General features: G+C 41.9%; 1 protein-coding gene across 1 annotated transcript in view; it reads right to left on the bottom strand.

Moving 5' to 3' along the window:
* The window catches only part of GNA13 (G protein subunit alpha 13), a 42,128-nt gene extending 22,681 nt beyond the window's left edge, over window positions 1-19,447 (bottom strand). The window contains exons 1-2 of the mRNA XM_032429408.1: window positions 19,165-19,447; window positions 16,056-16,282 (exon numbers count right to left, since the gene is read on the bottom strand). Coding sequence (XP_032285299.1) covers window positions 16,056-16,282; window positions 19,165-19,447 — 510 coding nt within the window. The remainder of the gene's footprint in view (window positions 1-16,055; window positions 16,283-19,164) is intronic.
* Window positions 19,448-22,925: the final 3,478 nt, after the last annotated feature.

The raw sequence follows: 22,925 nt of genomic DNA, 5'->3' as shown, positions 1-22,925 counted from the left end.
AAGATTTATTTATCTGAGAGAGAGAGACAGTGCGAGAGAGGGGGAACGCAGAGGAGAGGGACAAGCAAGACTGAGCGGGGAGCCCGACACAGGGTCGATCTCAGGACCCCAAAGATCATGACCTGAGCCAAAATCAACAGAGGCTCAACCGACTAAGCCACCCCTAGTTTTCTGTTTAAAAATAAACATGATAGCACAAGAAACAGTAGAGAAAATCTATACTACCAAGGTAATTAAGCAGTGAGAAATTTTCTTCTGAAATCTAAGTATACATGTGATTCTGAAAATGAGAACTCAAAGTTAATATCCAGTTTCTCTTTATACAGAGAACCAACCACTACTCAAATGCTATAAACAGCAAAACATTTCCTGAAGAAGTACTAGTAAACTACAAAATAGATGTCTGTGTTCTAAAATGGCTAAGTCCAATGGTTTAAAGCTTTTTACACACTTTCCATGCATGTTAAGTCTTTCATTTGCAAGTTTGGAATACTTCAAAGAGGAAAAAGGATCAAGAGAGAAGAGAAAAAACTAGAAATCTGTTTACTCCTCAAACTGATTACACCTGTGAGTTGTCCTGCCTCGATTGCCACAGTAAAGTTTTGGTGTGCCTGTAATGTGCAATTAATTTTCATCAGTCTTATAATCCCCCAAACTAAGCCAGATCAAAGTTTCCTGAATATTCATTAGGTAGGCTTCTTTAAGCATATGTTTGGAAAAGTCTATTCGAAAGGAAACATCCCCTTGCCTTTAAAAGTGACCTTTATGTTTTTTTATTTTATTTTAAATTTTTTTTAAAAGATTTTATTTATTTGACAGAGAGACACAGCGAGAGAGGGAACACAAGCAGGGGGAGTGGGAGAGGGAGAAGCAGGCTTTCCATGGAGCAGGGAGCCCAATGTGGGGCTCGATCCCAGGACCCTGGGACCATGACCTGAGCCGAAGGCAGACACTTAACAACTGAGCCACCCAGGTGCCCCTATTTTTTAATTTTTTAAAAAAGATTTTATTTGAGAGAGAGTACATGTGCATGTGCATGGGGTGGGGTAGGGGGGGCTTCATCCCAGAACCCTGACATCAAGACCTGAACCAAAGGCAGACACTTAACCAACTGAGCCACCCAGGCAACCCGACATATATGTGTTTTTTAAATCAATAATTTATATTTGTATATACTAGTAATTTAAACCCTGCAAATATCATGGTGAAGCCATATCTAAATAAGGAGACTTTAGGGCAATATTCTATGAATAGACTTTGAGCAATATAAGCCTTTCCACCTAGCATTTACTTATGTAAGTTTACAGTAAGAATCAAATGCCAAATATAAATAAGGTACAAAACGGAAAAATTTGGGGTTAAAGCTCGTTAATGAATCAAGACTCTTCATTTCAGTCTAAGGATGTGGCTAATAACAAAGGCAGAAGATAATATTTTTTTTATTATTTAAAGACTCAATTTCCCATCCTATTTGTCCTTTCTCTATTCTCTTCACATATTCACATGAAAATATGAAAGTTACCATGATACTACTCTGCTCATGCTATTTATCTGAAATCTAAGATTCTAACATTATACTTAATTTCTTAAAGGCAGTAAACATAAAACCTGGCCTAATTATATTTTAAGAGTTTGTTCATAGCTTTGAAGATGACAATAAAGTAAGAAGAGCTTAAAACCATCGTATTTCAAATATCTGAAATATACTATCTCTCTAAAGGGTTCCATGTCTTTCCCTCCATTAATTTTTTTCTTCAAACTAAAATATGATAAAGAGGCTAGCTAGCTTTACACGCAGTGTAGGCACACGCACAAAACCCTTCCCCTGGTTCTCAGAGTTGGCCATGGGCGGGCTCACCTCTTCTCTCCCTTAGTGTCCTTCCAACATTCTCCTTTCGCCTGTTCTTCACAAAGGAACTATTATTCCTGTCTTTGAAATGACCTACTCTTTTTTAAAAAAAATGGCTTTCCCTATTCATTTTTCTCTGGAAAAAAGCATTATAAAGTATTGATGTGATACACAGCACGTTTGGAATGAGGGTCATAATGACATCTTTATTATGAAAGCATACCTAAAGCACTATCACTCGTGCATGTTTGGTTCATGAGGAACAAGACAGTATTTACTTACATTAGAAATATATAAGCTATTGTTCTTTGTCAAAGGAAAACAGGTCAATATTCAGTGGACTCCAACTGAATGCATTTTCAAATTCTGGCTAGCGTTTTCCATGTATACCACTTAAAACTTCCAAATGAGCCAAAAATTAGTCAGTTACATTAAAAACCACCCCAGTACTCGAAAACATTTTTTCAAAGTAAATACTTTTCCAGACTAATCTAAGATAGTTTATAATAGCCTTAATAGAATTTCTCCAAAAAAGTTTTGTCTAATTTAGGCAATTAATTTCCATGTTGCCTGCATATAAGCTGTAAAAACAAACTAGTACACAAGATTAAAAATAAATTTTTGGACCAAACTAAGCTATCACTTTATTTTGTAAACTGCCCCTTCCTTGCCATTGCTCACAAATTAGAAAGTTCCTTTTTACAACCAGTTTTTCAATGAGACTTATCACCAAAATAAATTTAAGGCTAATGATCATAGTTTTCTAAGAGTATTCCTGTAGTCTAACCAAATTCCAATTCACACGTAACACATGTATAATGCAGTTTAGTAATTCTCCTACTACAGAAATCACAAAAAAGAACCTTACTTTTATTAGAACATTTCATCCTGAAGAAAGACAAAACTTTAGCCTTACATTTACTAAGTATTTATAGATACGTATGTATCTTCTACTTATGTGCACGTACCTAACACATACAAGCTGTTCAATTTTGTTATCTTAAGGATCAATTATTCTCTAAACCCTACATAAGAACTACAGCCCCTTCTTTAAAATAATACAGGTTTCAGAGTGGAGGTGAGCATTCCTTTTTAAAATCATCCCCCAAAAATTAAACACAGATTTTATTTTATTTTTATTTTTTTAAAGATTTTATTTATGTATTTGAGAGAGAGAGAGCACGAGCACAAGCAGGGGGAGGGGCAGAAGGAGAGGGAGAAGCAGGCTCCCTGCTGAGCAGGGAGCTGGACCAGGGGCTTGATCCCAGGAAGCTGGGATCAGGACCTGAGCCGAAGGCAGACGCTTAACCGACTGAGCCACCCAGGCGCCCCTAAATACAGATTTTAAATGTGAAGAAGCAGTTTAATATGGCAGAGATGGAGGGCTAGATCCGACATTGTATATAATGCTGTTCAACTGGGTAGCAACATGGTAAAATTTAGCCCATATTCCATGTTACCATTTAGCACCACCACCTTCTGTTCATAAAGAAATATATACAGGAATAAATTTTACATTTAAGTTAAAAATTCACATCCATTTCTAGAAGAATGCCTTACCAGTTCTCTGAGAAAATCACCTCCTCCAGGAAATGTTAACATTGCAACATTAAATGAACAGGATATAAAACTGTACAGAAAGTACAGAAAAGTTCATCTCCACCTCCAATACTATATTCAAATTCTGCATGGAGCACTGGGTGTTATGCACAAACAATGAATCATAGAACACTACATCAAAAACTAATGATGTAATGTATGGTGATTAACATAACAATAAAAATTAAAAAAAAAAACAAAAAAAAATATCAGAAGGAAATATACCAAAATGTCAACAAAGATGTCTTGAAATAGTGGTTAGGGCTAGCTGGATGATTTTCTACAATGGACATATATGTTTTAAAATTTAAACTTTAAAAAAAGCTAGTCTGGATTCTGGAGCCTGTAAATAATTTCCTCAAAAAACAAAAACAAAATGACTTTCCTATTTTTTAGTTTCCACCTAATGATTATACTAAAGAGCTTAGAGTTTTGAGCTCTGAAAACATTCTTCGAAGTTAAAATACTTTTTTGAAAAGGATCAATCATATACAATCCCGATAACATATAAAGAAACATCAAGTTTTGCCAGAACTAGAATCTTCAGAACTTTTTTTTTTTATCAAAAAGAGATGACCTCAATTGTTAAAAAAAAAAAAAAAAAAGGAAAAAAGAATAGTCTTCCAACACAGGACATACTTCCCAAATACAGTTTCAATTCCCCTGCTATCTAAATAGAGGGGCCTGTAAGAGTCCTTGTGAATGCACACCAGATGGAAAGTTCTGTTCTATGATGATGTGCTACAATGCATCTTGAAATCCCCACAACTCAAAAATTATGCAATAATTGCAACATTAATTAACAATCAACATTAATAAAGAAATTCTATGCCTAAAATCACACAGCTGATGAGAGGAAAATCCCGATCACTTTATTCCATTTTAGTGTTCAATCCATCATCCCAAATTCTCTTGTCAACAGAGAAGCTCCACACAGCCTACAAGAGCATTAACTACCTTTCCTTTCCCCAGATCCAATCAGTCATGTCAGACAGCAAAGCAATGCAACCTGTGAATGTTTCTAAATACTGATGAATGTGAGAAATAGTTCAAAATTTATACTGGCATATCAGTTCCTGTTTCCAAATCACTGTTCAGTTAATTATATCATTAAGGGATGCAGGAAAGCATGGTAGTGAGTATCAGACATGGGCAATGGAGTCATACAGCCCTGACTTTGAATAGTGGCTCTAATCAAAACTAGCTGTGACCTTAACCTCTATGGACCTATGTTTTATGTACAAAATAAAGTGGACTGGACCCACTAAGGTCTTTTCTAGGTTAGTAAACACTTAGTGATTCTGCCTATGCTTGGCAAGAAAGCAGCAAATGCAGTACCCTACAGCATTTCCCATCTCACTGACAACCACCGTGGGCTGACTCTGGCTCCCACCAGCTTGAGAGCCCCCATTAAGGCAGGCAGACATGCAGTTCCTGAGTCCCCAGGGCCTACTCAGTCCAGAACACAGGTGTGGGCAGGTATTCAACACATGTCTGCTGAAGGAACAAAGGAATGGACGTGTTTAACTGATCAAGTTATTGCCCTCAATAAACAGAAAATGGTCATAAGTAAAACAATCAAGTACAAAATGAAAAACTCTTCCGTGTTTGCCTGGCCTAACGTTAACAGCATCACTACCTGGTATGAACTCTGCTTCTGAGACAGTGAGATTCAAAGAAATTGGTTAATATAAACACAATGTCCTCTTGAACTCTGAAAAGGCTTGAGAAAAACCCAACCTACCAAGCCAGGTGGTTGAAAGTACTGCAAAAGGGAAATGAGAACAGTCAGATTAATCTCAACTGAATCTTCTCTACTTCCTCACCTCTCTTCCCTCTTCGAGCCCTGCCAGCCAGGCTTCTCCCTTATCAGATCACCTGCCGCAGTCAGCAACAACCTTCCTGTTGCCAAAATCAAGGAACACGTCAGTCTTCGCCTTACTACACCTCAGTGGTGTGCGGCACCACTGTCCACTTGTTTCTTCTCCAAAACGCTTCTCTGGCCCCCATGGTACTACACGTTCCTGAAATTCTCTTACCCTTTGGCCATGTCTGCCAGCATCCCCTTCTCTGAATGTTCTCAAGCACTCTGAAGGTCCCTAAAGACTCCATCCTGAGCCCTATTCGGTCTGAAGGTTCCTAAAGACTCCACCCTGAGTCCTATTCTCTTTTACACCCTCCCCCTGAGTAAATGTACACATTCTATAGACTTTAAATATCACCTGAATACAAGTTACTCCTGAATTTCTACCTACAGCCCAAAGCTCCATTCTGGATTCCAGACTCATGTATCAAACCGTCTACTTGATTCCATCTATATGTCTCACAGAGATCTCTACCTAGTATGTCCAAACTAAAGTCTTCATCTTCCCCCTCAAATCTCTCTCACACAATCTTTTCATTTCAGCAAAAAGCACCACCATCCACCTAGTCATTAAAATCAGAAGCCGAGTCTCTCTTAACGTCTGCTTCCCCCTCACTCCTCTTATCTCCAATCTGTCAGATCCCCATGATTCTCCCTACAAAGTGCATCCTGAAGCCACCAGTCTCGTCTCCATCTTCACAGCGACCACCTGACAAGCTATTCCTTCTGCAAGAGTCTCATCACCCTGGAACCGCTTAGCATCCAGGGGTTCTCGACAACTATTTGCTGACTGACCACCGCTCTTCTCATTTGCCCCAATTTCCACACTCCAGCAAGCTTTTCCCCACCTACATCCTGCACACATGGTGCTCCTTCTGCTGAACCTTACTTCTCTTCACCTGGCGGACCCTTTCTCACCCACAGGGTCGTAACTTACAGGTCACCTCCTCAGACCATCCTCTTGTTCCCTCACGGCTTCCTTTTCTTGTCCTTCAGAACATTTACCACGTGTAATTAGTTATCTGTTCGCCCATTAATGTACGTTCCTCCAACTAGCAAGATCAATGAGAACAGAGATTGTTCTCATTTGATTCACTAGCAAATATCCAGCCTGCTCATGAGTAGGTGTTCAATAACATGTTACTGAATGGCTGCTGAGAGCTGCCAGTTAACTGTTATCAGACTTGTTAAAGAACATATCTCCTGAAATCTGCTACTCAAGGCCTTCTTGCCCACATTGTCTTTTATGTTTGCTCTTTACTTTTCCTATTTGAGAAAAGAATTCAGATTATCATAATGAAAATGGATACTCAGAGTAATGCTCTAAACCTTAATACTTGCATTTAGTACAAAACATAATTACATATAAAAATATAAGATGAAGGGCGCCTGGCTGGCTCATCAGAAGAGCACATGACTCTTGACCTTGGGGACGTGAGTTCGAGCCCCACACTGGCTGTAGAGATCACTTAAAAAAAAAAAAAGAACACATATATTCCCTTCAAAAGAATGCATTTCTGTAGAATGAAAGTTTAAAACAAAACAAAACAAAGAGCCTTCTTTTTCAAAACAAAGGTATCTTACATTATGGCCCAATGTGCAAAATGCTATTTAAGAGGTAAAAATCTTGGTTTCTTACTAAGTTGTAACACCAACCTTAAAACTGGTTGCAACATTTGATCATAAGATAATTTTAAAAAGTCAAGGAAAAAACTAAGCAAGTACGTATAATTCTCCTTGCCCAATTAAAGAACTGAAATGTGTGACATCTATATGGTATAAAGTCCCTACAATTTTTGAAGCTGTAGTTAACAAACAAGAATACTTTTACTGCAAACGTAGCAGGTAACAGTTAAAAAGAGCAAATCATTAGTATGGCAATATTTTAACTCAATAGGCTAAATCACGTTACTCTCTTTTAAGTATTTAAACTAGGATGAATAGTATTTGCAGCTTTGTGAATATACAGCATTCACTTATTTAGGCTTTTAAAAATCAATAAATAGGAATTTAGGGACCATCTTACATGGGAACAGCAATTTATCTAAAGCATGATCTTCTCATTTGTGAGGCCTCCTGTAACTCAAAGTGGGCCTGGCAATAACTTGTGACTCTCTAGCAACTAGGAAAACCTAGCAGCTTACATTTTTCTTTTACTTAGTATCAATAAGCGGATATAACCGCACTGCACATCATGAGGCCTAAATGAAAATCACACAATGACGTACGATGACAAACCCTCCTATTAGGCAGTTCGTCTTGTTTAACGGAAAATAATTCTTAAAAAGATTATCCAGGGAGTAAGAGTAATCAGGATACTGAAAAGGAAAGTGAAAGTCTCTCACACCAATAATTCATTAGTCCAGCTCTTTTAACCTTTCTAGAAGGGTGAGAAGAGAAAATGTCCTACTAACGGGCTAAATGCGGCTGCTCCAGCTCAAGAAACCCAAAGACACAATTATATTTTAGCCATAGAAGAGTTTTGTTTGTTGGCTAACATGGTTTTTAAATGCCAAAATCAGTAAAATGTTTTTTTTCTTTAGGGGAGCAAATTTGAAATGTGTTTATTTTGCTCCATGAGAAAACGGAGGCATTTCTCTGTTAGACTAGTGCTTTTACTTGGTTTTTATGCAAAATGATCAGAAGTTATAAAATCTCACAAAAAGTAACATGAAATCTTAAAAAAAAAATCATTCTGCATTTTGTAAGGAATTTTTTTTACCTTGGAAAAGCAGCCCCAATACCCTCTTCGACCTGCGTACCTGCAAAGCCTCGAGAGGGAGCGAGCGTGCGTGTGGGGGTGGAGGGTCACCACAGAGGTGGAGCAGGAGGCACGTGCCGTGGGGGGGGGCAGAGCACCTGCACCTCTGCCAGAGGCTATCCTACCATACAGCCCGCAGGAAGACAAGGATTTGGTTAATTCAGCCTACACATCAGCTTAAAGACCAAGCGAAGCGGTATGAGAAGGCAACAAGAACCGATACCGCAACGCAGAGGAGCTCAATTCTCTCCTGGACGTTCTACCTTCAGTAGAGACAACATATGGTGTAATGAGAATATGAGTCATATTCTGCATTTTTTAGAATTCAGGATTTTTATATCGGTAATCACGTTCAGAGAGTGAATCAAATCAATGCTTACAGGGCTTTATTCTGTTAAAAAGTTACTTACGGTTGATGCGCATATGGCTTATTAGGGATATTAACGGCTAATGTTAATAATACGGTTAATATGGGTCAGGCACTGTGCCACAGGCTTATTTTATATGGATCACCTCATGCAATTTCTACAACAACTAATAATAATAGATCTTCAGATAGTTCCCCTTTTACAATTTCAGAACAGAAAGGCTGAGGGACTGGCTCAAGCTCACACAGTGAAGGGCAGAGCAAGGACAAGTTCTGGCTAGTTATCTAGTCCCACGTTATCCCACGGCACAGCAGATAACCACATCGAAGCTGAACGTCATCACATTAAAACCATTTGTAAAAATGTTTTACAACATGTAAAATAAATCAATGACTTTGAATATGGTTATTTTCTAGTTTGCTTGGAAGATACAACATTTCATGTAGCAAAACCAAGTCTTATGACTTAGACCTAAAGCCAAAATAAATCAATGAAGAGTGATTCTACTACTAGTTTTCTGCATCTCTTGTATAATAGTTGGGGGTGAAACAGTTCACCCACTGCACTGATCTAAAAATCTTTTTTATTCATTTTGCCAAGAGAAGAGAGAGATTAAATTGGAAAGATTAAGACAAACAACTACTATCACTGCAACAGATTGGTAACTTTAGCCAAGGCCACTAAAGTCCTTGATCCCTATCAGTCCATTCTAATAATGCTCTGCTAATGTGGATGTAACAAATTCTCTTGAAAAAAAGCAACTTGTAAAAAAAATATGTTCACAATAATGACAAAAGTGAACTCTATCATACAGCTGGAAAATAACAAAGTACTTTCAAACAAGGAAATAAAAATAATTGTCATCTTCCAGAAATATGCACTTTAAAAAAAATAGGCACTTTCTAACTGGAACAAAAACTTACGACAAACTGCAATCTGGAATGCTCACAAGCAATATAAAAACTGTGACAGCTACATGAGAAACATTGCAAAGAGCTCATAAAATAACAGAATACAAAGGTTCTGATAGCCGGTTCTTCACACCAAGTGCAAAGCTGGGCAACTATATGCCAGACGGGCCAATTTCCAAATGACACATGCCTAGAAAAATATATAGCTGCCTGTCAGATAATAGGCAGCTGTCATTAAACTTTTATTTTTCAGGGCACACATTACAAACCATGTTCACTGATGGGACATCAGGTGAGGATCACTAGTATAGTTTTCAAGGAGGTGAAGATTCAAACCACCTTTATCATGATGAATGGTGGTTAGGATGAACTGTGCCACTAAGTAAGTAAATCTACCATCAAATGTCATTTAAGATTTATATCATAACTATAATCTAAATTAATAAAGAAGGAACGGCACAAGGACATTATGAAAGTTCAGAACAGAAGAACTGTGTAACCACCAGAACAATGCCATGTATTCTTAATAAAACCTTACACATATTTAAAATAATGTGCTAGAACTTTCCAGGGGAGTGTTAATTATTTGTGTGCATGGGTGTTGGCCAGAAGAGGCTGGGCATGAAAGGAAAAGAACACTCCACGGCTGTAATGCTCGAGTGCTCCACAATGGTTCACTGACCAGCGCTGTGGACCAGGAGTCAGCAGACCAGGGTTCCAGCGTCTAGTCTATCCTTCGCTAGCTGTGATCTGAAGCATCAAGACACCTCTCTGCCTCTGAATTTTTTCATCTGTGAAATGGAGACAATAGCATGTATTTCATTCCTCTCACAGTGTTTTTAAAGAATCATATGGTAATATATGTGGATAGGGCTCTGAAAAGTACAAAGTGATTTTTATAAAACATAAGGTATTTAAAAGTGATGTAATTATGAGCCCCTGAATCAGTTTTCTGGAGAAAGAAACAGGCACCTGTTCTGGGCTAATATGACTCGGTGTCCCAGTTTGGTGGGGCTGCTGCCATCTGTGAACGATGAACAGGGAACATTCAATCCAGGGAGGCCTTCGGCAATTACGGTTTTCTTAAACTAGAGGCCACAAGCATTTCTCCCGGGCTAGGTCCACTCTAGTAAGGAATTCTGAAACTAAAAATCTAGTTTTCATAACAAAACCATTTCCTTGCTTCATCCCTTAGTTGTTTAATGAACATTTTCAGAGCAGCATAAATTACTGTACCACTAGCTTTATTTAGCAGTAAAAATAAAGCAGCACAGTAGTTTACAACACCCCTGCAGCACCTAGAGCCCAGACATCCCATAGCTAGTTAAGCTTTCACCAAAAAAATAAAATAAAAAAGATATAAACACAAACACACAGACATAATACATCAAGAAATACATACCCATGTAAATGCACACACACACACAATCTCACAAAGTTGTATTAAAACCATAAGCACATGCCAAAGCATCCTCTCTGTTTTTAATGTACAGTGCTATAGCTCTGGGTTTCTAAGATTTGGATAAAACGGAACCACTTTCATCTGATCAAATTCACCAAAAGGCAATTCTATCTGTAGAGACCTAAATTTTAAAATCTCTGCAGTTATATATAATCTTTTTGTTATATATGCTCAAATGTTTTACCATAACCCTAGAATCAAGAGACAATAGGTTTTTTGCAACTTGAAGTCAAAGTCCTATTCTGATTTTATTCAAAGAGAAAACAGACCAATTCCTTCTCCAACAGAAACATCATATTTTGCCACTGAAAGTAGTAACTGATTCACTTTTTAAAGCCAATCCAAATTAGAATTAAAGAATAAACCAATGTCTCTAATTCTATAGCATTTCAAATCTATTTTTTTTTTTTAAGATTTTATTTATTTATTTGGCAGAGAGAGACACAGCGAGAGAGGGAACACAAGCAGGGGGAGTGGGAGAGGGAGAAGCAGGCTTCCCGCGGAGCAGGGAGCCTGACGCGGGGCTCGATCCCAGGACCCTGGGATCATGACCTGAGCCGAAGGCAGACGCTTAACGCCTGAGCCACCCAGGCGCCCCATTTCAAATCTATTTTGCAGGACAAATAAAGAAATAAATATTTCAGTCCACACTGAAGTTCCTATTTTACTTAGTGCTCAGCTCTTTATAGGTCAATGAATGAGGCTAAATAGCTACTCTGTTGCCCAGACTGAGAGCAGCTCTGTCTTAATGGATAAACTACCTCATCAGCTCTGAGAAGTGTAGCGATCATCCAGCACAAACTGTACTACTTGAATAAGAAAAATTAAATCTAACTGAAGGTACCACGATAACAATGAAAATAACTTTGGTTTCAGGCATTGCAAAGAAAGACTGGTCATTACAGGAAGTTGTATTAACGCTGACAAGTTAAAGTGTTTATAGAAACTAGGAAGCTCTGGAGTGTCCCTCCCAGTCACAAACTTTCCTATCCTATTTAACCAGTCCTGTTAACGTTGCTTCTATTTCTGAAAAAGTAACTGTATATTAAACATCCCAAAAAATTAACTGACAGTGATTCCTGGCCATTTTGTTAGTTCTGCTCTGTATCTGCAGTTGTATCACTTTCCAGCCAAGCCCTGACTCCCATCTCTAGTCATCGAAGTCACCAAATTCCCCAACCACAGTCACACAAGGTTTTCCAGAGCGGGTGTCTCCTTTGTGGAGTGGCAGGCCACAGTGAACGTACACACAGCTAAAGCTCAGCATCACAAATATTTAATCCAGTACTAAAAGAGACCGCTTCTGAGTATGTATTATCCTGTGAGCTCGTTTACAAGAATTAGGAAGGTACCTTAAAAGCTAGAAGAGCAGTGTAAATCTTAGATTTTTCTTTTTCCACAGTAAACTATTTAGCTTACCCATAATGAAACTAACCAGAAAAGGAAATGTTTGCCTTTGGGAACTTGGAAAAGAAAACATTCATGTTTGTACGCGAAGTTATTACTAACAAATGAATGGCTGACTAAAAACCTACACTGTGATACCACCACCCTATCCCTTTTGCCCCGAGGACTGATTATAAGGCAGTTGTTCATCTTAAGCAAAAAAAGCCATAAAAAGGCTTAAAAACTGTTCCCACTTGTTGTTTTTTGCATTTCAATCTGCATTAATAAAGTTAATAATCAATCATTAGTTGAAACAAAAAACGACGAACTTTATTTATCTGCTAACTCTTCCCTTTTCCCCGATGGTTTTACTTTTTCTATCCAAGATTCAAGAATGTACACTGTTAAACATAAAAAGAATTATGACTGTAATACAAGGACTTCCCATCTCCTAGAAAATTAACAAACTAGCATACAGAAATGATTCCTATTTCCCAGAAGACACTTAATGTGGAATGTTTCTTTTTTTCTAGAAGAACCTTATAATTCAGAGTGTCTAAAAAATGAGGAAATAAAATAAGTGTCAGGCTTATGCTAGTGAGCGAGAAAAAGACAAGGCATACCAACGGAGCTTCTACTTTAGTGGGAGAACCAAACACAAGTGCAAACAAGTGGAGTACAGGTGACCAAAGGAGGGCTAGAAGCAAGCCCAGCAAGGAGCACAGGCAGGGAGCCACATTCCAGCCGGGAGAGCTGGAGAAAGCTCCGACCCTAAGGCACTGTCCCTCAGGGAAGCTGAGGAGCAAATTCATCCAAATCATCGATGACTATCTGTTACAAATACACAGCACTGGGTCCCATCCCAGATTCCTGAATCAGATCCTCTTGTGATGAGAGTCTGGAACTCCGCTTGTTTTGTATTAAACAAGCATTCCAGCGAATCTGATGCAAGGGATCCATGGACCACATTTAGTCACATTGAAATGTGATTACCATTCTTCTAAGGTAAGGATAGGACCTACTGAATAGAGTAATGAAAAACCCTGACAGAAAGACCCTCTAAAGACAGCCACAGAAGCAGAGAATCAGGGTATGTGGAAACTGAGAGGCTATCGGGTGTGTGAAGTAGTCTAATGAATACATTATTGGAATTGTAGGTAAGTGAGATAGTCTTGACTCAAATAAAGAGGTTGAACTCTGTTCTGGAAGTAATGGAGAATAAGCATAGCTTTTTGAACAAACCCATGTGGTGTTTGAACAAGATTACCTGGGAGTCCAAGCAAGAGCTACTAAGACATTAATGGAAAGGGGGGAAGGAGGCAGTGGATGCGAGAGATTTGTCAAGGGTGGGAAAGACAGGATTTGGGAATTTGCTGTGTGTAGAGAAGAAAAGGAATTGAAGAGGACCATGAGGAAAATTTTAAATGAGCCAGGTGCCTTCTCAGTGTCTAACACTGGCCAAGCCCACACAGCATCCAAAAGCACAGAGTCATTAATTCATTGTAACACCTGAACTCCTTCTGTATGTGACAGGCACTATTAACAATGCCAAGGATACACACAGGAAAAAAATTCCTGTCCTCCAGGAGTTTAAAATTACATCTCTCCCTGTTCCTCTTTTCTTCTGCCCCTACTTTTTATGAGGAAAAGTATTTCTGGAACTTGTCTCTCCTTGCGCTCAAAACCTTCTTTGCTCCTAAAGCATCAGCTGGGTCAAGTCAAGAACATGCCGGTCCTCACTCTGGTTTTGGCTATTTGTTCTTAATGGCAAATACTCAGGAATGCTTTCTTCACTACGATGACATGACAGTCTTTTTTTTTTTTTTTTTTTTTTAAAGATTTTATTTATTTATTCATGAGAGACAGAGAGAGAGAAATACAGAGGCAGAGGGAGAAGCAGGCTCCCCATGGAGCAGGGAGCCTGATGCGGGACTCGATCCCAGGACCCTGGGATCATGACCTGAGCCGAAGGCAGACGCTTAACCGACTGAGCCACCCAGGCGTCCCTACATGACAGTCTTGATACAAAACTGTTAGGATGTAAATGTCCAAATTCAAGTGTCAGTGAGGCCCAACTTCAATTAAATGGACTTACAGGACTTTCCTACAGAAACCTTTAGAGTACAGCTGTTTATTTATTCATCCAATCAATACGAACCGTATGCTTTTGCAGATGGATGTTTCTCCCCTGACCTGGAAGGATGAATAACGTCCTGAGAAACCTTAGAGTGGAAAGTGTGGTTTGTCAAGAAAATGAATTAAGAAGAAAGGAGAGGGCGCCTGGGTGGCTCAGTCGTTAAGCGTCTGCCTTCGGCTCAGGTCATGATCCCAGGGTCCTGGGATCGAGTCCCACATCAGGCTCCCTGCTCAGCGGGAAGCCTGCTTCTCCCTCTCCCACTCCCCCTGCTTGTGTTCCCTCTCTCGCTGTCTCTCTCTCTCTGTTGAAAAATAAATAAAATCTTTAAAAAAAAAAAAAAAAGAAGAAGAAAGGAGAATAAGCAGCACTTAAAAACAAGAGGGAGGGTGACGAGAGACAAGAAGCGGTGTGTGGAGGAACTATCAGCTGTAAAATAAGAAATACTGACCAAAGGACAAAAATCAACCAGAAGTCTGAGAATTGGACAGAGGTCACTTGTCAAGTTAAATTCCTAATTATCAATATATAATGCTGCCAGCAACTCAATTTTAATAACATGAGATAGTCTTTGCCTTTCATTAATGGACAAATTACTTGACAAGATACACCAAAGAGAACTATACAAGACAGTAAGCAATCAAGTGCTACATTTGTATGGTGCCCGTCAGAGCCATAACTCAAAGTAAAGATTCAAAATCGGTTTTATAAAAAGCTGTCATGAACACGTTTCTAGAACTTTTAATAGCCAAGACTGTTTCTGAGTACAAACTGTAACAGCAAAGACTGCTGGCTGTGTACCATTTTGTAGCCACACCCATAAATGTGGATCACTTTAATGCCAGTGACATCATCAAACAACTTTCTAAGCAGTTTTACTTTCAACTGTCACTTTTTTTGGGATCATATTACAGTAAAACACTTCAAAACTGAACTACCTCCAAATTGCATACAGTGTAGATTGTTATCATTCCTGGGATCTTTCCGGTCTTCAGCAAAAAGAAACCCAAAATACAATCAAAGCATTCATGCAAAACACTTGATTTAAAAAAACCGATTTCAATCATTATTTGTGTATCTTTAACCTAGATCAGATCCTTTTTTCCCCACCTTCTCTACAGTGCTGTGTAATGGCTACAAATTATGGTAGTCTAAGATTACTTTGTTTTTAAAGAAGAAACGTTTTATAAAATGTGCTTAGAAACCTTAGAAAAACACACACACAGAATGCAAGAATGACTTAAATGTTATCAAGGACTTTAATCTCTTTATAAATTAATCTGTATCATAAAATGAGTACCTCAAAAGACTATATAAATGACACATCTGAACAACTAGGTCCAGTTACTGAGCTCTCAGCCTGAGAGTAAAGGATCAATTTTTTAGAAGGATGAATATCGTTGCTGCAACTGAGGGGAAATTATTTTCAAAAGTAGAATAAAATTAGGAGAAAGTACCTAAGAAAATCACTATCATCTTACTTACAAAAAGGAAAAATGACCAATTAAACCTAACTGTTTCACCAAATCTAAGGGGTTTACCTTATTTTTATCTTGCTTCAGTAAGAAGCTCATCTATATAGCAATCCAAATTTCTGAGGCTAAAATTCTGGATAGATACATTTTAATGTGGAAGTCAGTGAAAAAAGGCATGTTAGAATCAGCTACTGGAAAATGTCCTTAAAATAAAATGACAACAATGTAAAAGAACAAATCTCTTACCAGTTGAAATTCTCGACGCCGGTCATAGGCATTCTGTACACCACTGTCTGCCCATAATGCTCTTATAACAGGGAGATATTGCAAAAAAACTCGAGTTTCCACCATTCCTTGGGACGCCATGGGGGACCGGGTGTCAAACGCCATCATCTTGTCTCCGTTGACTTGGTTTGAGTTATCTCCCCACGGAATATGAAGCTTCTCTCGAGCATCTACCAGCACCCTCATACCTTTGTTTAAAAAGAAAGAGAAAGGTGTGCTAGGAGTCATTAGATATTCTCATTGATTCTATTCCCGAATTATTTTCTGAAGCTTCTGAACTACCCCAGGCCCACCTCCTCCAAAACTGGAGACCAACATAGAAACAAACACCCATAACTTCTCAGAGCTTAAAAAAACTGACACTTGTTCACAGTCATAAAATTAGAGCCTTGAAAAGCAAATATTATTAACACAATTGCTCTTTCTGAGGGATTTTAATGTGTTCTAATTTACAAAATAACTTTCTATAAACTTTTAATAGAAGGTAGTCACAAGAGAACCAAAACCAGTGAAGGAAAAAAAAATCACGCTGCACAGGCCAATGTCCAGGCTCTGGACAAACAGCTATAGCTAAGATTTTCTGAGCCCCTCAAAAAGACATTTATGAAATGCCAAGAGTCAAACATTATCACTCTGAGTTCGTTTGTTCCCTGAGCACCCAGCTTTACCCCAACACCGAGTGGTCTTTTTTTTTTTTAAGATTTTATTTATGGGGTGCCTGGGTGGCTCAGTCGTTGAGCGTCTGCCTTCGGCTCAGGTCATGATCCCAGGATCCTGGGATTGAGCCCCGCGTCGGGCTCCCTGCTCAGTGGGGAGCCTGCTTCTCCCTCTCCCACTGCCCCTGCTTGTGTTCCCTCTCTCAGTGTCTCTCTCTGTCAAATAAATAAAATCTTTAAAAAAATAAATAAAGATTTTATTTATTTGAGAGAGATCGCACAAGGGAGTAGAGGGGCAAGGGCGGGGGGAGAATCCCAAGCAGACTCCAAGCTGAATGTGGAGCTTGACTCAGGGCTGGATCTCACAACCCTGAGATCATGACCTGAGCCGAGAAAATCACGAGTCAGAGACTTAACCAACTAAACCACCCAGGCGCCCCAACACCAAGTCTTCTAAGAACACATTCAAAACTCAAAAACTCCCAAACCAAGCTTCAAATCAGTGTAAGTCACAGGAAAGCCTTCGATTTCCCTAACAGGGAGGAAGAGCAACTGCAAAAAGTGTACAGAAACAGAGAATTCAACTCACAGAGATTAATTCAAACCCAGGATCTCTAATCACTAAACTGTTACCTTTGGTCCATCTTAATTAACAGTCACATGACTATTCAGGCAATCGTCTGGATGTTTTGCTGTCAATCTTCTGATCATGCCAACTCAAAAAGACAGATGTCTAGTGACTTATTTCATCTCATAACCAGTGTTCAAATAAGTCTCACTTTGGACACAGTGCACAATAAGGACCAGGTGTTTACCTGGCTCACAATCAGTTAACATGCTGACTCTATTCATTGACATAATTCCTTAAGTTCAGCCGCATCACGATACAAAGGTACCTTCAATTAAGGACTGGCGAGGCGGAGCCCTAAGCCTTGAAAGAGACCTTAATTAGTTTTGTGCTAAACGGTAAGATGGGATAAATACACTGTTTTATACAGCTTAACTGTAGCAGTGCCAGGGCTCAGAGCTGGCTGGCTGTGATCTGTGAGCTCCTGGCCTAATGCTCTTCTCCCCTCATTACCCCAGGAGCCCCACCCCTGGTGGGGGGGGGGGGTACTTTTCCTCAACTCAATCCTGGGAGCAAAAAAAAGTGATGAGAAGGAGTTGCTTAAGAACTTCCTGAACAAAAAATCCCCGTTAAAGAAACCCTGCTTGCAAATCTGCTGAAATCTGTAGCAAACCCCTGGACAACTGCTACCCAGATGGTGGTTTCCTGATGCACCTGAAGTACCAGGCACTGTATCTCAAATTTGCCAAAATGCCTTTTATAAATTAGAAAATGTCTGATACTAAGAAAAATGAACGTAACTGTCACTGAAATAAGACCCATCTTCTCCAATTCTCTGAAAGCCCAGAAATAAAACTTTTTTTGTATTTTTTACTTACAAACAGTTTAATTTTTAAAAAACACCGTGAAGTAGAAGCAGAGCCTACGATCCAAGCCAACAGTGATTCACTCACTCAACCTGTACAGGTTCCGCATCACTTTTTAGGCCAAAGATCCTTCATACCAACACACGATTTCATTTAAATAGTAGAGCAAGTGGTGGTACCCCCCCCCACCCCAGTTATTAAGCCAAACGGAGAGAGGAACGTGTTGCATAGTGATTATAGGCAAAACATCCTGCCCAACCGTGACAATGGGGCGAAAAACCACTGATGCTAATTTTTTCAGACCAACTGTATGGGTCTACTCTTTCCTGATGCCAGCACAGAACACAGGACTCCCTGAAGTTGCATATCCTTGCCCAAAAGGGCCCAGGAACTGTCACCCTTCGCCCTTGACAAGTCTCAGGCAAAAATTTCCTTACTGAGACGGTTCCATAACTCCCTTGCTTAGGAGGCGGCCAAAGAAGCAAGGAGTTGGGAGCAGCCCCGACCCCATGTGACTCGGGTCACCCACCCGGGGCGGCGAGGTTGGGCAGGCAGCGCCGGGGCGGCGGATGGGGGTGTGGGTGCGGGATTAGCTCTCGGGTCTTCTGGCCTCGTCTGGAGGAAGGCAGGCGCGGTCACCTAGCACCCCGAGAAGCCCGGCTCGCCTCACTTCCCTCTCGGAGGGGACGAGGCCAGTGGCGACGGGGGGTATGAGGGGCCAGCCCTGACCCCCACTCAAACGGCAAGGGGGAAAGTGGGGCGCCCCCGGGCATCCTTTCCCCTACGGGGAGAGGGCACCCCGCGCAAGCAGGACCGCCGCCCGGGGCGCGCCCCCTTCCCGCCCTCCCGCCCGCCGGGCCGGGTCCTCTTGCCAGGGACAGGAGCGAACGAGGGCGGTGCCCGGCCCCGCGCCGGCCGCCTCCGCCCCCCCCCCGCCCCGGCTCGGGCCCGCGGTCTCCGCTGCGACCCCCGCCCGGCACCTTTAATCACGTTGCTGTAGATGGTGGGGCGGAACTCCTCGCGCGCGCGCTGGTCGAAGTCCTGCCCGTGGATGATCCGCATCTGCTTCAGGAAGGTGGACTTGCCGCTCTCGCCCGCGCCCAGCAGCAGGATCTTCACGAGCCGCTTCACGTAGGTCTTCTCCCGGGACAGGCATTTGTCGATCTCCTTGGACTTGCGCTGCTGCTCGGCCTCGCCGCTCGTCAGCACGCAGCCGGGGAAACACACGGACAGCACGGACCGCGACGGCAGGAAGTCCGCCATCTTGCCGCCGCCGCCGCCGCCTCGGCGGGCCCCTCCGGCTCCCTCCACCTCCTCCTCGGGCGGCGGGCGGCTCCTGCAACGAGGCTCGAGGGCGGGGAGCGCTGCGGCGGCCCGAGCGCGCCCGCGGAGGGAGGGAACCAGAGAGGTGACTCGCAGGGCGGGCCGGGCAGGGCGGGCCGGGCGAGCCAGGGAGGGAGGGAAGGAGGGCGGGCCCAGGAGGGGCGGTGGCCCCCGGGCGTGCGCGCGCCCGCCGCCTCCCGGGAACGCGCACGCACGCCGGGGCCTCTTTCCAGCCTCCCGGGTTTCCACGAGTCACGCTCTAGTCCGGGCACCGGCGGCCGCCGCCCGGCGCGCGCGCGCGGGGCTTAGGGGGGGCGCCCCAGCTGGGAATGGTCACGTGGTCTCCGGGCGGTCCGGGCGCGCGCCGGCGGAGCCCGACTTTCTGTTTCCCTTTAATTAGCTGCTCCCACTGACGGGCGGAAGACTACTTCCCGGAACCCTGGAGGCCCGAGACCAGGTCCAAGGCACTGCCCTTTGGGCTTTCCTACCGCTCTCAACGCTCTTACTCCTGGGTGACGTGCCCGCCGCCTGCTGTCACCGTTCGCGCGCCTAATTTCGAGGCCCTTGGCCCAAGCGTTATTCAGACCGCGGGCGCGAGTCTGGAAGGTTTTAGTGCATTTTCTTAGGTGGTTTCTTTGACATCCTGCTCTCCCAAGCCCGGAGTGATACCCAGACATCATCAGTCCTCCGCCCCCAACTCTTTTTGGCATTCCCAGACCCTGCAAAAGACTCTCCTTTCAGGGGAGGAAACTGGAGTTGATGTTAATCTGAGACGTGCGAGGAGGGGTTGTTAATGTCTCATTAATGTGGATTCCCACCCGAGTTGTCGCATTGAAGTCAGTGGATGGATGGTGGCTGTGGAGGGTGAGGTCATGGTGAAAATCCCCCTAAACCGGACACTGTGAAGCTGACTCTTCCCTACAAGGAAGCAGATAAGCAAACAGACCGAGGACCGGAGCAGGCAAATTTTCGGTTTCCTGCCAGATTACAGAGGATATGAACAGCCAAGGGACTTTTTTCTGTCCTAAGAGCAGATTCAGGCTGGGATACCTGAAAGGGCTGGTAGGGGACAAGCGACAAGTGACAGCTGCGTTGGTAACCTACGTAGCAAGGACCCCAGAAGCCAACTTCTTTATTCTCAGTCTTTAGTTGTAAGTGGAAACAGCCGGTTTGGTTTGTCTCTCTTCTGGGCAGTGCAACGGTAGTGCTGCTTGATTTGGGGCTCTGTGGCTCGAAGCTACCTATGTGTTGGGGAGTTGAGGTAAGAGGTCAGCACTCTGAGTTGGCCCATGACAGGTTTAAATTAAAAAAATCAGTGCCAGTCTACTGTCAGGTTGGCTTAATGGCTGAGAAGCCTCATTAGGCTGCAATAAACAATGGCTATGGTAGGATTATCTCCTGTTGTCCTGGCCAAACCCAGAGGGTGGACAATCTACAATACACAAAGTAGGGTAGGTAAAACTCTAGTATCTATGGATTGATAGGGTCAGAATCACGGGGTGGTGCCTTCACACAAAATGGATGGTAGAAGCCTGACCCTGGATGGAAAATCTCTCTAGAGTCTCAGCTGTGTTCAGGAGGCCCTGTTCTCCAACCTGTGCTCTCAACAGGGGAGTGGGTTTGGCCCCCACCCATGCGCCATTTCTACATGGACTCCAGATGCTGATCTGAACTCTTCTGCACAATCAGGAGGGAAGCCTTTAAGTTAGGTAGTGAACTTTTTTTTTTTTTCTTTTTCCAAAAGTGCAGCATAATGGAGAACCAAGGGTGCCTAGGAGGCAGGAAGGTATTCCTGCCCAGCCGGTTCATGTTGTGACACGCAGAGCAGCAGAGAAAGCTCTTTAGAGCCCTGCCTGTAACCCTGTGTTGGAACAAGGTTGGCTCAGATCAAGCCTAGCTGCTCTAGTCGGTGTTTCTGAAAAATAGACACCTTTGGGCCCAGCCTGAGGTTTGGCTAGAGCAGTCCAGCTGCTTCTGTTAATCAAGCCACCTTGAAGTTATAAGCATCAAAGTGAGTTAGAGGTTTGGGGGTTCCTCAGAAAGTTAAACATAGAACTGCCGTATGAGCCAGCAATTCTACTCCTAGGTATATATCAAAAATAATTGAAAACAGGTATTCAGACCAAAAATTGTATACCCCATGTTCATGGCAGCACCATTCAGAGTAGCGAAAAGATGAAAACACCCCATATATCCATCAATGGATGAATGGATAAACAAAATGTAGTATATCCACACAATGGAATTATTCATCCATAAAAAGAAATGAAATACTGATGGACAGATGCTATAATATGGACGAACCCTGAAGACATTATGCTAAGTGGAAGAAGCCAGTCACAAAAGGCCACATATTGTAAGATTCCATTTATAGGAAATGTCCAGAACAGACAAACCCATAGTAACAGCTCCTGTGCTTATGGGCACAGGGTTTCCTTGTGGGGTGATGAAAATGTTTAGGAACTAGACATTGTGATGGTTGCAGAACATTGTGAATGTACTAAATGCCCTGAATTGTACACTTTAACGTGGTCAAATGATGAATTTGATGTTATGTGAATTTTACCACAATAAAAAAAAAATGAGGTGGGGAAAATAGTATTTTCTATAAAAGAAAAGACATCATTTAACAGTGAAGCACCCACAGTGTCCAATAACCAATGAATGAACATGTGATTATGTTTATTTTATTTTATTTTTTAGATTTTATTTATTTATTTGACAGAGAGACAGAGAGCACAAATAGGCAGAGAGGCAGGCAGAGGGAGAGGGAGAAGCAGGCTTCCTGCTGAGCAGGAAGCCCAATGCGGGACTCGATCCCAGGACCCTGGGATCATGACCTGAGCCGAAGGCAGCCGCTTAGACTGAGCCACCCAGGCACCCCGATTGTGTTTATTTTAAAATGACAACATAAGTTATCTGCACCAAAAGCAAATCTACTCTAGCAGCTGCTTCAGATTATAGTGTAATGAAATTAATGATATTTTAATTTCCAGGTAGATTGTTTCATAAGTGAAAAAGAAAATCCAAACTTTTTAAGGGAGTACAGAGTCTACTGGTTAGAACTGAATCTGCTGGAGGCTCTATTTCCAGTAGAGCCAGATGTTAATTTTTTGGAAACATCTGTCTTGTTGCTCGCCAGTTGATCCATATGCAAATGAGGGATTCAAATGCCCTGAGGAGCTGTGATAAAATGATCGAATGGTTGATTAGGTGCTATGCTCTATTCTTTCTGGAAACCCAACGTCTGGTGGCAACAGTCTTGCAAGATAAATAGTGAAGGTGTAACTAAAAATGTACAACACATTTCCCAGTGGCTTTTCTTCTCTGACGTGGTCACTTTGGGAAGGATACAAGCCCTTTCCAGCAATACTGGCAATTCTTGAAACTAACCACTTGCCACTCTTCTGTTGAAACT

This window comes from Phoca vitulina, unplaced genomic scaffold (genome assembly GCF_004348235.1).
Source record: "Phoca vitulina isolate PV1807 unplaced genomic scaffold, GSC_HSeal_1.0 scaffold41, whole genome shotgun sequence".
NCBI classification, from domain to species: domain Eukaryota; kingdom Metazoa; phylum Chordata; class Mammalia; order Carnivora; family Phocidae; genus Phoca; species Phoca vitulina.
Note: the sequence above shows the minus strand (reverse complement) of the source record. Positions and strands in the feature narration are given on the sequence as shown.